At 63.9% G+C, this 16,160-nt stretch overlaps 1 protein-coding gene across 1 annotated transcript; it reads left to right on the top strand.

Annotated features, from left to right (window-relative positions):
• The first annotated feature begins 54 nt into the window (after positions 1–54).
• LMF2 (lipase maturation factor 2) lies at positions 55–15,618 on the top strand. Its single transcript, XM_077783169.1, has 14 exons — positions 55–157; positions 1,148–1,401; positions 2,700–2,728; positions 4,073–4,269; positions 5,575–5,753; positions 8,009–8,147; positions 9,390–9,524; positions 9,605–9,710; positions 10,502–10,598; positions 10,670–10,852; positions 11,656–11,824; positions 13,669–13,780; positions 13,862–13,964; positions 15,262–15,618. Exons 1-14 carry the CDS (start codon positions 55–57, stop codon positions 15,616–15,618), a joined length of 2,163 nt encoding a protein of 720 aa, XP_077639295.1.
• The last annotated feature ends 542 nt before the right edge of the window (positions 15,619–16,160 follow it).

Below are 16,160 nucleotides of genomic sequence, written 5' to 3' on the forward strand. Positions count from 1 at the left end.
CTGACGTCACGGCGCCGCTGACGTCACGGTGCGCGCCGCCGGGCCCGCGCCGCCATGGCCGCCGCGGCGGAGCTGGCGCGGCCGCGGGCGCTGTTCCTGGCCGGGCTGGCCGCGGTCTACATCGCCGCCTTCGGCTCGCTCTACGTGCAGATCCCCGGTACCGCCGCGGGGAACGGGCAAGGGGCCGGGGGAACCGGGCAGGGACGGGGGAACAGGGACAGAGCCGGGAGTGCGGCCGGGGGAACCGGGATAGGGACGGGGGAACCGGGATAGGGACGGGAGTGGGGCCGGGGAACCGGGATAGGGACGGGAGTGGGGCCGGGGAACCGGGATAGGGACGGGAGAACCGGGATAGGGACGGGAGTGGGGCCGGAGAACTGGGATAGGGACGGGAGTGGGGCAGGGAGAACCGGGACAGGGACGGGAGAACCGGGATAGGGACGGGAGTGGGGCCGGAGAACTGGGATAGGGACGGGAGTGGGGCAGGGAGAACCGGGACAGGGACGGGGGAACCGGGATAGGGACGGGAGTGGGGCCGGGGGAACCGGGATAGAGCCGGGAGTGGATCCGGGGGAACCGGGATAGGGATGGGAGTGGGGCCGGGGGAACCGGAACAGAGCCGGGAGTGGGGCTGGGGGAACCGGGATAGGGATGGGAGTGGGACCGGGAGAACCGGGACAGAGCCGGGAGTGGGGCTGGGGGAACCGGGATGGGGATGGGGGAACCGGAGCAGAGCCGGGAGTGGGGCCGGGAGAACCCCGGGAGAAACGGGATAGGGATGGGGGAACCGGGACAAGGATGGGAGAGGGGCCGGGGGAACCGGGATAGGGGTGGGGGAACTGGGATAGGGATTGGAGAACCGGAGCAGAGCCGGCATAGGGATGGAGGAACCGGGACAGAGCCGGGGCAGGGATGGGGGACCGGGATAGGGCTGGGGATAGGGACGGGGGAACCGGGATGGGGCGGGGAGTGCGGCCGGGGGAACCGGGATAGTGGGGAAATCTGGGGTTAACCCCGAATTAGGTTCCATTTTTGGGAAATAAATTATGGAAAGGCCCCCCCTGAGACCCCCCAGCCCCGAGGGGCTGCCGCGGGGAGTTGTAGCCCTGCTTTTACCCCGCGCTGGGTAAACGTGGCGCCGCGGCAGGGCTGTACGGGCGCCGGGGGCTGCTGCCGGCGCGGCGCGTGCTGCGGCCGGCGGGCCGGGGGCTGTGGCAGCAGCTGCGGGACGTGCCCACGCTGCTGTGGCTGGGCCCGCGCCTGGGGCTGGACACGGAGCAGGCCATGGAGCTGCTGTGCCTGCTGGGCACGCTGGGCGCCCTCGGGGCGCTGCTCTGCGACGCGCTGCGGGACTGCCTGCTCTTCGCCACGCTCGCCGCCTTCTACCTGTCGCTGTACCAGGTGGGGGGACAGCCAGGGGACAGGGGGGACAGTGAGGAGAGAGGGGACAGGGGGGACAGCGGGGACAGCCCAGGGGACAGCAGGGACAGTGAGGAGAGAGGGGACAGCCAGGGGACAGCGGGGACAGTGAGGAGAGAGGGGACAGTGGGGACAGCGGGGACAGTGAGGAGAGAGGGGACAGCGGGGACAGCCAGGGGACAGCGGGGACAGCCCAGGGGACAGCGGGGACAGTGAGGAGAGAGGGGACAGGGGGGACAGCCCAGGGGACAGTGAGGAGAGAGGGGACAGGGGGGACAGCCAGGGGACAGCGGGGACAGCCCAGGGGACAGCAGGGACAGCCAGGGGACAGCAAGGACAGGGGGGACAGTAGAGACAGCAGGAGACAGTGGGGACAGCCAGGGGACAGAGGGGACAGCAGGGATAGGGGGGGACAGTGAGGACAGCGAGGACAGCCAGGACACCCAGGGACAGCAGGAACAGTGGGGACAGCAGGGACAGAGGGGACAGAGGGGATAGGGGAGACAGCAGGGGATAGTGGGGACAGCCAGGGGACAGTGAGGACAGCAGGGACAGCGGGGCGCTGGCTCGTCCTGCCCGCTCCTGGTGTGCTGAGGGAGGCACAGCGATGGAGCCAGGCAATGGTTGGGGTGGGAAGGGGCTGTGAATCCCAGCCCGGTCCAGCCCCCGCGGGCAGGGACACCTCCTGCCGTGCCCGAGGCCACCCAGCCCGGCCTGGAGCTGCAGAGGGGCTGGGGACAAGGATGGAGGGACAGGACCCAGGGAATGGCTCCCACTGCCAGAGGGCAGCCATGGATGGGAGATTGGGAATGAGGAATTCCTGGCTGGGCTGGGATTGCCAGAGCAGCTGGGGCTGCCCCTGGATCCCTGGAATGTCCAAGGCCAGGCTGGACACTGGGGCTGGAGCAGCCTGGGACAGTGGGAGGTGTCCCTGCCATGGCAGGGGTGGCACTGTAGGAGATTTGGGTCCCTTCCCATCCAAACCGTCTCAGGATTCCCTGGACCCTCCCTGGGGCTGGAGCTCCAGTGGGTCAGAGCCGGGTGTGGGGGGAGGAGGTTTCACTTCCCTCTGAAATCAGGAAATTAAGGAAGGATAAATGATCTGTGTGAGGCCATCCCTCCCAGGGGCGGCTGTCACCTCCCAGGGCTGGCTGTCACCTCCCTCTGCTCCTTGGCCCAGATTCCCGTGCCAGGGGGGCCCCGGGGGTCTCTCCCGTGGGGAAGGGTCTGGGGGTGTCAGACCCCCCCATCTGAGCCCCCCGCCCGCTCCCTCTCCGCAGGTGGGACAGGTCTTCCTGTACTTCCAGTGGTGAGTCCAGCCCCCTCCCCAGGGATTTTGGGGGGCTCGGGGCTGGGGAACCACCCCGGGACCCCAGGGTGGGGGGCACAGAGGGGTGGGGGGCACAGAGGGTGCTGGAGTGGGGTGGGGGGCTCTGGGGACCAGGATGGGGGGCACAGAGGGGTCTGGGGAGTGGGACAGGGTCCCAGTGGGGTGGGGGACACGAGGGGCTCTGGGGACCAGGACAAGGGGCTCCACAGTGGGGTGGGGACCTCTGGGGACCAAAGTGAGGGGTGGGGGGGGCTCTGGGGATTGGGGTGGGGGCACAGTGGGGTGGGGGGCTCTGGGGACAAGGACAGGGGCTGTGGGGACAAGGATGGGGGCTGTGGGGGACTTTGGGGACTGAGGCACATCAGGGTGGGGAGCCCCACAAGCATGGCATGACTGTGTCCCCAGCCCCACATGTGATGTGTGGCCGTGTCCCCAGCCCCACTTTTGCTGTGTGGCCATGTCCCCAGCCCCACGAGTGGGATGTAGCCGTGTCCCCAGCCCCACATACAGGACATGGCCATGTCCCCAGCCCCATATACAGAGGATGGCCCTGTCCCCAGCCCCTCTTTCATTGTATGGCCTTGTCCCCGGCCCCACATAAAGGGGATGGCCATGTCCCCAGCCCCATATATAGATCATGACCATGTCCCCAGCCCCACAGACAGGGCATGGCCGTGTCCCCAGCCCCACATGTGATGTGTGGCTGTGTCCTCAGCCCCGCATTTAGATGGTGACCGTGTCCCCATCCCCACGAGCGGCACATGGCTGTGTCCCCATCCCCACAAGTGGGACGTGGCTGTGTGCCCAGCCCCACATACAGGGCACAGCCATGTCCCCAGCCCCACATACAGGGCATGAATGTGTCCCCATCCCCATGAGCGGGACGTGGCTGTGTCCCCATCCCCACAAGTGGGACGTGGCTGTGTGCCCAGCCCCACATACAGGGCACAGCCATGTCCCCAGCCCCACATACAGGGCGTGACTGTGTCCCCATCCCCACGAGTGGGACGTGGCTGTGTGCCCAGCCCCACATACAGGGCACAGCCATGTCCCCAGCCCCACATACAGGGCGTGACTGTGTCCCCATCCCCACGAGCGGGACGTGGCTGTGTCCCCAGCCCCACATACAGGGCACGGCCATGTCCCCAGCCCCACATACAGGGCGTGACTGTGTCCCCAGCCCCACAAGTGGGACACAGCTGTGTCCCCAGCCCCACATACAGGACGTGGCCATGTCCCCAGCCCCACAAGTGGGGCACAGCCGTGTCCCCAGCCCCGCGTGGGGTGCAGGCCGGGGGTCCCAGCGCTGTCCCCCACGGCCAGGGACAGCCTGCTGCTGGAGGCCGGGTTCCTGGCCGTGCTGGTGGCCCCCCTGCGCCTGCTGCGCTGGGGGTCCCCGGCCTGGAGACCCCACGACGGCGTCACCTTCTGGGCCGTGCGCTGGCTCCTCTTCCGCCTCATGTTCGCCTCGGGCGTGGTGAAGCTCAGCAGCCGCTGCCCCACCTGGTGGGGGCTCACAGGTGAGGGGTTTGGGGTTCAGGTGTTAGTGAGGCGTGCAGGTCTGGGGGGATCAGGTGTTGGGGGCTCACAGGGGAGGGATGCAGTTTTGGGAGTTTGGGTGTTGGTCAGTGGTGCAGGTTTGGGAGGCTCAGGTGTTAGTGAGGTGTGCAGGTTTGGGAGTTCAGGTCTTGGGCTCACAGGTGAGGGGGTTTGGGGGTTCAGGTCTGGGGGGGATCACAGGTGAGGGGGTTTGGGGGTTCAGGTGTTTGGGGGGCTCAGGTGTTGGTCAGGTTTGGGGGTTCGGGTGTTGGTCAGTGGTGCAGTTTTGGGGGTTCAGGTGTTAGTGAGGGGTGCAGGTTTGGGGGGCTCAGGTGTTGGGGGCTCACAGGTGAGGGATGCAGTTTTGGGGGTTCAGGTGTTGGGGGCTGCAGGTTTGGGATTCAGGTTGTTGGACAGTGCTCACAGGTGAGGGGTGCAGTTTTGGGGTTCAGGTGTTGGGGGGTGCAGGTTTGGGGTTCAGGTGTTGGAGGGTGCAGGTTTGGAGGTTCAGTCACTAGCCCGGAATTGCAGTGAATTATTGGGAAGTGGATTATGGAAAGGCCCCTGTGTCCCCCAGCTCCAAGATACCCCTCAATTTGGAAACACTTTTGCACCAGGAAGTTTTAGCATTGGTTGCACTCTGTAGAGGGGAAAACTGGGATTAATCCTGAATTAGGTTCAATTTTTGGGAAGTAGATTATGGAAAGCCCCCTCTGAAACCCCCCAGCCCCGAGGTACCCCTCAGTCTGGAGTCACTTTTGCACCAGGAAGTTTTGGTGCTCTGCGGTGGGGAAATCTGAGATTAAATCCAAATTAGGTTCAATCTTTGGGAAGTGGATTATGGAAAGGCCCCTGTGTCCCCCAGCCCTGAGGTAATTTAGAAACACTTTTGCACCAGGAAGTTTTAGCACTGGTTGTGCTCTGTAGAGGGGAAATCTGGGATTAATACTGAATTAGGTTCAATTTTTGGGAAGTGGATTATGGAAAGCCCCCTGTGTCCCCCAGCCCCAAGGTAATTTGGAAACACTTCTGCACCAGGAAGTTTTCACCATTGCTTGTGCTCTGTGGTGGGGAAATCTGGGATTAAATCCAAATTAAATTCACTTTTTGGGAAGTGGATTATGGAAAGCCCCCTGTGTCCCCCTGTGTCCCCCAGCCCCGAGGTGCCCCTCAATCTGGAGTCACTTTTGCACGGGGCAGCTTTTCCCTGCCGGGCACTGCCCGCACTGAGGCAGACCCGTGGGGGATTTTTGGGGTGTGCGGTGACCCCCGTTCTGTGCCCGCAGCTCTGACCTACCACTATGAGAGCCAGTGCATCCCCACGCCCGGCGCCTGGCTGGCACACCAGCTGCCCCTGTGGTTCCAGAAGCTCAGCGTGGTGGGCACCTACGTGGTGGAGGTGGCCGTGCCCGTGCTCTTCTTCGCACCCCTGCGCCGCCTGCGCCTCTTCGCCTTCTACTGCCAGGTGGGGAGGGGCTGCTGCCCCCGGGAGGGCTGCCCGGGGGCCTTGGGCTCGGGAATTTGGGTTGTGTTCCTCTTTGGGCTCGGGAATTTGGGTTGTGTTCCTCTTTGGGCTCGGGAATTTGGGTTTTGTTCCTCTTTGGGCTTGGGAATTTGGGTTTTGTTCCCCTTTGGGCTCAGGAATTTGGGGTGGTGTTCCTCTTTGGGCTCGGGAATTTGGGTTGTGTTCCCCTTTGGGCTCGGGAATTTGGGTTGTGTTCCCCTTTGGGCTCGGGAATTTGGGGTGGTGTTCCCCTTTGGGCTCGGGAATTTGGGGTGGTGTTCCTCTTTGGGCTCGGGAATTTGGGTTGTGTTCCTCTTTGGGCTCGGGAATTTGGGTTGTGTTCCCCTTTGGGCTCGGGAATTTGGGGTTGTGTTCCTCTTTGGGCTCGGGAATTTGGGTTTTGTTCCTCTTTGGGCTCAGGAATTTGGGTTGTGTTCCTCTTTGGGCTCGGGAATTTGGGGTGGTGTTCCTCTTTGGGCTCGGGAATTTGGGTTGTGTTCCTCTTTGGGCTCGGGAATTTGGGGTTGTGTTCCCCTTTGGGCTCGGGAATTTGGGGTGATGTTCCTCCAGGGGTCTTGGGTGGCGTGCTCCGGGGTGGGGGGGTTTAGTGTTAGCATACTCACTCTTTGTTGATTTGAGATTTTATTAATTTGGGATTTTTTTGGGTGGTGTACTGGTGGGTGTGGTGAGATTGGTGTTGGTTAATTATTAGCATACTCACTCTTTGTTGATTTGGGATTTTATTAATTTGGGATTTTTTAGCTGGCGTATTAGCAAGTCTGCTGGGTTTAGTGTTGGTTAGATACTGGCGTACTCACTCTTTGTTGATTCAAGATTTTATTAATTTTGGGGTTTTTTTGGGGGTGTACTGGTGAGTGCAGTGCGTTTAGTGTTGGCCAATTACTGGTGTACTCAGTCTTTGTTGATTTGGGATTTTATTAATTTTGGGATTTTTTTGGGTGGCATGCTGGGGAGTGTGGTGGATTTAGTGTTAACATACTCAGTCTTTGTTGATTTGAGATTTTATTAATTTTGGGATTTTTTTAGGTGGCATATTAGCGAGTCTGCTGGGTTTAGTGTTGGTTAGATACTCGCGTACTCACTCTTTGTTGATTTGAGATTTTATTAATTTTGGGATTTTTTTGGGTGGTGTACTGGTGAGTGCTGGGTTTAGTGTTGGCCAATTACTGGTGTACTCACTCTTTGGTGATTTGATATTTTATTAATTTTGGGATTCTTAGGTGGCATATTAATGAGCATGATGGGTTTAGTGTTGGCTAATTATTCATATACTTACTCTTTGTTGATTTGAGATTTTATTAATTTTGGGAGTTTTGGGTGGCATATTAGTGAGGGTATGGATTTAGTGTTGGCTAATTACTGGCCTACTCAGTCTATTGATTTGAGATTTTATTAATTAGAGATTTTTTTGGGTGGTGCACTGGTGGGTGCGGTGAGTTTAGTGTTGGTTAATTATTAGCATACTCAGTCTATTGATTTGAGATTTTATTAATTTGGGTTTTTTTAGGTGGCATACTAGTGAGTCTGCTGGGTTTAGTGTTGGTTAATTATTAGCGTACTCACTCTGTTGATTTGGGATTTTATTAATTTGGGGATTTTTGGGTGGCATATTAGTGAGCATGATGGGTTTAGTGTTGGCTAATTACTGGTGTACTCACTCTTTGTTGATTTGAGTTTTTATTAATTTGGGGATTTTTTTTGGGGTGGTGTGCTAATAAGTGTGGTGGATTTTAGAGTTGGTTAGTTACTGGTGTACTCACTCTTTGTTGATTTGGGATTTTATTAATTTGGGGATTTTTGGGTGGCATATTAGTGAGCATGATGGGTTTAGTGTTGGCTAATTACTGGTGCACTCACTCATTGTTGATTTGAGTTTTTATTAATTTGGGGATTTTTTTTGGGGTGGTGTGCTAATAAGTGTGATGGATTTTAGTGTTGGTTAGTTACTGGTGTACCCCCTCTTTGTTGATGTGAGATTTCATTAATTTGGGTATTTTATTTTGGCACTGGGACATCTCCTGGGGTGTCCCATGTCCTGTGCCATCTGACCCCCTCCCCGTGCCCCCTTTGTGCCGGGGGTCCCCATGGGCTCGGTGGGCGCTGGGGGGTGAGGTGCCCACGCTGGGGCTGCTGCTCGGGGTGTGCCCGGTGTCCCCCAGCCCCGTGACCCCCCCAACCCACCCCGTGCCCCCCAGGTGCTGCTGCAGGTGCTCATCATCCTGACGGGCAACTACAACTTCTTCAACGCGCTGACCATCGTGCTGGCCTCCTCCCTGCTGGACGAGCAGCACGTGGGGCGCTGGCTGGGCCGGCCCCGCAAGAGGCAGGGCGCCGGTGAGACCCCCGAGCCCACCGGGGCCTGGGGGGACAGGGGACCCCGGTGGTGGCACCGGGGGGGCTGCCACGCGGGGTCCCCAGGGACGTGGGGCACAGCTGGGAAATCAGGGAATGGTTGGGGTGGGAAGGGGCTGTGAATCCCAGCCCGGTCCAGCCCCCGCCGTGCCCGAGGCCATCCAGCCCGGCCTGGAGCTGCAGAGGGGCTGGGGACAAGGATGGAGGGACAGAGGGACAGGACACAGGGAATGGCTCCCACTGCCAGAGGGACGGATGGGAGATTGGGAATGAGGAATTGCCAGAGCAGCTGGGGCTGCCCCTGGATCCCTGGAATGTCCCAGGAAGGACTGGAGCACCCTGAGTGTCCCTGGAATGAGCTTTGAGGTCTCTTCCCACCCAAACTGGTCCAGGATTCTGGGATTTGGGACACTCAGGGGATAGAAAAGAAAGGAAAAGGGAAGGGAGACCCTTCATGGCTTCCTGAGATTCCAAGTGAAGCCTCTGGGTCCATGAATTTCTTGGAGAGGAGATGGATCCAGTGTCAGGCTGGGAGAGCTGGGAATGTTCCCCTGGAGAAGGGAAGGATCCAGGGAGAGCTTCCAGCACATTCCAGGAGCTCCAGGAGAGCTGCAGAGGGACTGGGGACAAGGATGGAGGGACAGGACACAGGGAATGTCACCCCGCAAGGGGCTCCCACCCTTGGGAATTCTGGCATTGCTGTCACCCCACAAGGAGCTCCCACATTTTGGAATTCTGGCATTGCTGTCACCCCACAAGGGGCTCCCACCCTTGGGAATTCTGGCATTGCTGTCACCCCACAAGGAGCTCCCACATTTTGGAATTCTGGCATTGCTGTCACCCCACAAGGGGCTCCCACCCTTGGGAATTCTGGCATTGCTGTCACCCCACAAGGAGCTCCCACCCTTGGGAATTCTGGCATTGCTGTCACCCCACAAGGAGCTCCCACATTTTGGAATTCTGGCATTGCTGTCACCCCACAAGGAGCTCCACCCTTGGGAATTCTGTGTCCCAGTGAGGTCCTGCTGCTCTGGGCCTCTCCCTCCTCACTCCCTGTCCCTGCAGCGCTGGGAGCACTGGGACCCCCAGCACCCCTGCTTTTGGGGGTCCTTTCCAGGCTGGGCAGGGGACAGGCGGGTGACACCGCAGGCAGGGCCCCGTGCCCGTGGGTGACCCCAGGGCCGTGAGGGGTCCCGGGCAGGCTCTGAGCCCTCCGTGCCACAGGCTGGCCCCCCAGGCCGGGCTGGGTGCTGGGCACGCTGCTGGAGCTCAGCACCTACGGGCTGCTGCTCTGCTGGACCGTGCGCTGCTTCGGCCTGGAGCTCGACTGGCACAGGAGGGTGCTGGAGTCCAGAGTGGGTACGTGGCGGGGGCACGGCCCCTGCGCCCTCCCCGCGGGCACCGGGGCCGTGCCTGAGCGGGGCCGTGCCTCCCTGCAGCCTTCACCTACCACGAGTTCACCACCTGGCTGCGGACGGTGACGCTGCCGCTGGTGGGGGTGGCCTTCCTGTCCCTGTCCTGGGAGATCCTGGTGGCCCTGTACCGGTGGGTCTGGGGGACGTCGGGGTGCCCCTGGGGGTGTGGGGGACATCAGGGTGTGCCCGAGGGTGTGGGGGACACTGGGGTGCCCCTGGGGGTATAGGGGACACTGGGGTGCCCCTGGAGTGTGGGGGACACTGAGATGAACCCAGGGGTGTGGGGGACATCAGGGTGCCCCTGGGGGTATAGGGGACACTGAGGTGCCCCTGGGGTGTGGGGGACATCGGGGTGCCCCCAGGGCCATGGGAAACACTGGGGTGCCCCTGGGGGTATAGGGGACACGGAGGTGACCCTGGGGGTGTGGGGGACACTGAGGTGACCCCAGGGGTGTGGAGGACATTGGGGTGCCCCTGGGGGTATAGGGGACACGGAGGTGACCCTGGGGGTGGGGGACATTGGGGTGTCCCCGGGGCCATGGGGGACACTGGGGTGCCCCTGGGGGCGTGGGGGACACTGGGGTGCCTCTGGGGGTATAGGGGACATCAGGGTGCCCCCAGGGCTTTGGGGGACATTGAGGTGACCCCAGGGGTGTGGGGGACACTGAGGTGACCCCAGGGGTGTGGGGGACACTGAATGACCCCAGGGGTGTGGGGGACATTGAGGTGACCCCAGGGGTGTGGAGGACACTGGGGTGCCTCTGGGGTTGTAGAGGACACTGAGGTGACCCCTGGGAGCTGGGAAGGGGTGACCCCACTCCGGGATTTGAGCAGTCAGACCCAGCATGCAGGGGCTTAACCCCCCAAACCAGGGGGGCTGAGCCTCTTCACCCCCATAACGCCCCGGTTGTGCCCCCCCAGCTGTTTCTGCGTCCGGGGATGCTTCTGGAAGCTCTGGGCCACCCTGCAGTGGGCCATCATGGCCACGGCCACCGTGGGCCTGTTCGCTGTTAGCCTGGTGAGGCCTGGGGGCCGCGGGGGACCCCCCAAACCCCGCCGGGCCGTGACGGAGCCCCCCTGCCCCCCCAGGTGCCCTTCACGTCCATCGAGCACGAGTCCAGCACGAAGCTGTGGCCCGGCGTCCAGCGGCTCTTCGGGGCCGTGGAGCGCTTCCAGCTGGTCAACTCCTACGGGCTCTTCCGCAGGATGACCGGCGTGGGCGGCCGGCCCGAGGTCATCCTGGAGGGCAGCTACGACGGGCACAGCTGGACGGTGAGCCTGGGACGGGCACTGAGGGATGGGCACAGCTGGACGGTGGGTCTGGGACGGACACAGCTGGGCACAGCTGGACAGTGGGTCACCCCAGGACAGCACTCCAAGCTGTGCCAGGCCTGCAGAGCCCTTTCCAGAGGAGCTTTCCCAGTATCCCCCCAAACCCTCCCTGCTGCAGCTCGAGGCCCTTTCCTCTCGCCCTGTCCCCCACTGGGGTTAAAGCCACCCTGGGTCCTTCTCCGGGGCTGGGTGACCCTGGGCAGGAACAGCCCTGGTGGGATCAGTGCTGGGTGGAGTTGTCCTGCCCCAGAACCCCAGGGATTTTGGGTGGGAATGGCCTTTTCCTGGTGAGGATCAGGTTCTGGAGGTGTCCTTCCCCAGAACCCCAGGGTTTTGGGTGGGAATGGCCTTTTCCTGGTGAGGATCAGGTTCTGGAGGTGTCCTTCCCCAGAACCCCAGGGTTTTGGGTGGGAATGGCCTTTTCCTGGTGAGGATCAGGTTCTGGAGTTGTCCCTATTACAGAATCCCAGGGTTTTGGGTGGGAATGTCCTTTTCCTGGTGAGGATCAGGTTCTGGAGTTGTCCCTATTACAGAATCCCAGGGATTTTGGTTGGGAATGCCCTTTCCCGGGGCTGAGGCGGCTCCGGGCACTGGGAGGGATGGGGTTCCGGAGTTGTCCATGTTACAGAACCCCAGCATTTTGGTTGGGAATGCCCTTTCCCGGGGCTGAGGCGGCTCCGGGCACTGGGAGGGATGGGCGCTGGGCCGTGCCCGCCGCCCTGGCAGCCGTGCCCATCCCGCAGGAGATCGAGTTCATGTACAAGCCCGGGAACGTGAGCGCGGCGCCGGCCGTGGTGGCCCCGCACCAGCCCCGCCTGGACTGGCAGCTCTGGTTTGCCGCCCTCGGGCCCCACCAGAGCAGCCCCTGGTTCAGCGCCCTGCTGCTGCGCCTGCTGCAGGGCCAGCCCGACGGTCAGGCACGGGGCACGGGGCTGGGCACGGGCACGGGGCTGGGGACGGGGCGGGGAACAGGGCTGGGAATGGGGGACGGGGCTGGGGATGGGGGACGGGGCTGGGGACGGGGCACGGGGCTGGGGACGGGCACGGGGCTGGGAACGGGGCGGGGAACAGGGCTGGGAATGGGGGCATGGGTCTGGGGATGGGGAACGGGGCTGGGGATGGGGCACGGGGCTGGGGACGGGGGTGACGGGGCTGGGGATGGGGCACACGGGGCTGGGGACAGGGATGGGGCATGGGGCTGGGCACGGGCACGGGGCTGGGGATGGGGCACGGGGCTGGGGATGGGGGACGGGGCTGGGGAGGGGGCTGGGAACAGGGGCACGGGGCTGGGGACAGGACAGGGGGACAAGGCTGGGGACAGGGGCACATGGGGCACGGGGCTGGGAACAGGGCGGGGAACAGGGCTGGGAATGGGGGCACGGGGCTGGGGATGGGGGCACGGGGCTGGGGATGGGGAACAGGGCTGGGGATGGGGGCACGGGGCTGGGGATGGGGGACGGGGATGGGGAGGGGGCGGGGAACAGGGCTGGGGATGGGGGACGGGGATGGGGAGGGGGGACGGGGATGGGGAGGGGGCTGGGAACAGGGACACGGGGCTGGGAACAGGACAGGGGGACAAGGCTGGGGACAGGGGCACATGGGGCTGGGGGCAGGTACACAGGGCTGGGGAAGGGGCATGGGGCTGGGGTCACAGGACAGGGGGACAAGGCTGGGGACAGGGGCACATGGGGCACGGGGCTGGGGATGGGTACACGGGGCTGGGGAAGGGGCACAGGGCTGGGAACATGGCTGGGGATGGGGCACGGGGCTGGGGAGGGGGCTGGGGACAGGACACAGGGCTGGGGAAAGGGGGCACGGGGCTGGGGACGAGTCTGGGGATGGGGATGGGCACACGGGGCTGGGCATGGGGCACGGGGCTGGGGACGGGGGTGACGGGGCTGGGGACGGGGCACACGGGGCTGGGGACAGGGATAGGGCACGGGGCTGGGCACGGGCACGGGGCTGGGGACAGGACAAGGGATTAGGAACGGGGCACAGGGCTGGGGACGGGGCTGGGAACAGGGCTGGGGATGGGGATGGGCACACAGGACTGGGCACAGGGCTGGGGACAGGACACACAGGGCTTGGGATGGGCACACGGGGCTGGGGGCTCTGGGGGCAGGGGACACGAGGGGCTGTGTGTTCTGGGGACAGGGGGCTGGGGGGCTCTGGGGACAGAGGACACGGGGCTGAGGCTCTGGGGATAGGGGATGTGGGGCTAGGGACACTGGGTTTCTGGGGACAAGGGACATAGGGGCTGGAGTCAGGGGACACGGGGGGCTGGGGGCTCTGGGGACCCAGAGTATGGTGGGACTTCCACAGCATCAGTGCCACCATGGTTTTGGGATGTCCCTTTTTGGGATTGGGGCGTCTCTGGGTGGATTTGGGGCGTCCTCACAGCCTTGGAGGTGTCCATGTTTGGGTTTGGGGTGTTCCTGCAGCCTTGGGGGTGTCCCCGGGTGTGTTTTGGGTGTCCCGGGTTGTCCCTGGATGTGTTTGGGTGTGCCAGGACTGTCCCTGGGTGTGTTTGGGTGTGCCAGGGCTGTCCCTGGATGTGTTTGGGTGTGCCAGGGCTGTCCCCAGCTGTGTTTGGGGTGTTCTGGGGCTGTCCCCGCCGTGCCAGGGCTGTCCCTGGATGTGTTTGGGGTGTTCTGGGGCTGTCCCCGCCGTGCCAGGGCTGTCCCTGGGTGTGTTTGGGGTGTTCTGGGGCTGTCCCCGCCGTGCCCGGCTGTGCCAGCTCTGCCCCCGTCCCGCAGTGATCCGCCTGGTGCAGACGGACGAGTCCCGGTACCCGTTCCATGCCCGCCCGCCCACCTTCCTGCGGGCCCAGCTCTACAAGTACTGGTTCACGGCCCCCAGCGAGGGCAGGTGAGCGGGGAGGGGTCCCTGCAGCCCCCAGCCCGGCCTCGGGGGGGGCTCTGGGCTCACCTGAGCCCCCCGTGCCCGCAGCGCGGCGCCGTGGTGGCGGCGGCAGCGCGTGCAGGAGTTCTTCCCGGCCGTGTCCCTGGGGGACCCCACGCTGGAGTCCCTGCTCAGCCAGCACGGCCTCAAGGTGGGCACGGGGCGACCCCTCCCCGGCTCCTGACCCCCGTCCTTCATCCTCCATCACCCCGATCCCACTGCCACGATCCTGACCCCCTTCCTTGGCCCCAGCTCTCCCTGACCCCATTCCATTGCTCTTGTCCCTCTCTTCCTTCACCCCCATCCCCTTCCCTCGTCCTTGACCCCTCAAGTCCCCTTCCCTCTCCCTGACCCTCTTCCCCCCCCCGACCCCCGTTTTCAGCCCCTGATCCCCCCCTTCCCTCACCCCTGAGCCCCCATCTCTCCCTTGACCCCCTGCGCCCCTCCTCCTGGCCCCACTCCCCCTCCCTGACCCCTTCCACTTGCCCTGAGCCCCTTTCTCGGCCCCCAACCCCATTCCCTCACCCTGACCCCTTCATCAGCCCCCATCCCCCCTTCCCCTACCCCTGACCCTCTTCCCTCCCTCTCTGTCCCCTGACCCCACACCACCATCACCCTTTCTGGCCCCTGACCCTTTTCCGTCCCCCCCAGTCCCATCCCACACCCTGACCCCATTTGTCCCCCAGCACAAGTCCCCCCTGAACTCCTTTTCCCCCAGGACAAGACCCCCGATCCCCTTTCTCTCCAGAACAAGCCCCCATCACCCCCATTTCCCCCCTGAACCCCTTTTTCCCCCCAGAACAAGCCCCCTGACCCTGTTTGTCCCCCCAGGACAAGACCCCTGACCCCCTTTTCCACCAGGACAAGCCCCCTGACCCCATTCCCCCAGGACCAGCCCCCTGACCCCGTTTCCCCCTGCCCCATTCCCCAGGACAAGCCCCCTGGCCCTATTTCCTCCCTGACCCCATTTCCCCCTGACCCCATTCCCATTCCCCCAGGACCAGCCCCCTGACCCCCTTTCCCCCAGGACCCCCCCTGACCCCATTCCCCTGACCCCATTCCCCTTACCCCTTTCCCCCCAGGACCAGCCCCCTGACCCCATTCCCCTTACCCTTTTCCCCCCAGGACCAGCCCCCTGACCTCATTCCCCTTACCCCATTCCCCCAGGACCAGCCCCCTGACCCTCTTTCCCCCCAGGACCAGCCCCCTGACCCCATTCCCCTTACCCCTTTCCCCCAGGACCACCCCCTGACCCCATTCCCCTTACCCCTTTTCCCCCCAGGACCAGCCCCCTGACCCCATTTCCCTGACCCCATTCCCCCAGGACCACCCCCTGACCCCATTCCCCTGACCCCATTCCCCTTACCCCTTTCCCCCAGGACCACCCCCTGACCCCATTCCCCTGACCCCATTCCCCCAGGACAAGCCCCCTTACCCCTTTCCCCCAGGACCAGCCCCCGCCGCGCCGCGGGGCCGGGGCCGTGCCGGGCTCCGTGCCGGGCTCCGTGCTGGTCTCGGTTCTGGGCTCCGTGCGCCGCCTGTGCCAGCCCTACTCGGGCCCTGCCCTGCTCTGGTCCCTCTACCTGGTGGCCGCCACCGCGGCGCTGCTGCGAGCCCTGGCCCGGCGGGCCCGGCGGGGACCGGCCCCCGCCCGCCACAAAGGGCCCCGGGAGCCGCGGGGACCCGAGGGGACACGGGGCACGGACGGGACACGGGGCACGGACGGGACACGGGGCACGGACGGGACACGGGGCACCGATGGAGCACGGCCCGAGGGCCGGCACGGCAACAAGAGGAAGAAGTAGCCCCCGCAGCCCCCCAGAAATGGGGGGCCAGGGAGGGAGTCCCCGGCTGGGGGGGCAGCGCTTCTTGGACCCCGGCCCGGGGGGTGCCAGTGTGTGCCAGTGCCTTCAGTGGGTGTGCCCGTGCGGGTGGGGACACGCCCAGGGCGTGGGGACACACCCAGGGCGTGGGGACACCTCTCTGTGTCTGGGGGAACCCTTGGGGACACCTCCCCCTGCCTGGGGACCCTTTGGGGCCACCTCCTCCTGCCTGGGGAACCTTTTGGGGACACCTTCCCTAGGTTGGGGACACCTCCCCCTGCCTGGGGACCCTTTGGGGCCACCTCCTCCTGCCTAGGGGAACCCTTGGGGACAGCTTCCCCAGGCTGGGGACCCCTTGGGGACACTTCCTCCTGCCTGGGGACCCTTTGGGGACACCTCCTCCTGCCTGGGGAACCTTTTGGGGACACCTTCTCTAGGTTGGGGACACCTCCCCCTGCCTGGGGACCCTTTGGGGCCACCTCCTCCTGCCTAGGGGACCCCTTGGGGACAGCTTCCCCAGGCTG

Source organism: Lonchura striata, chromosome 5 (assembly GCF_046129695.1).
Source record: "Lonchura striata isolate bLonStr1 chromosome 5, bLonStr1.mat, whole genome shotgun sequence".
In the NCBI taxonomy this organism is placed as follows: Eukaryota; Metazoa; Chordata; class Aves; order Passeriformes; family Estrildidae; genus Lonchura; species Lonchura striata.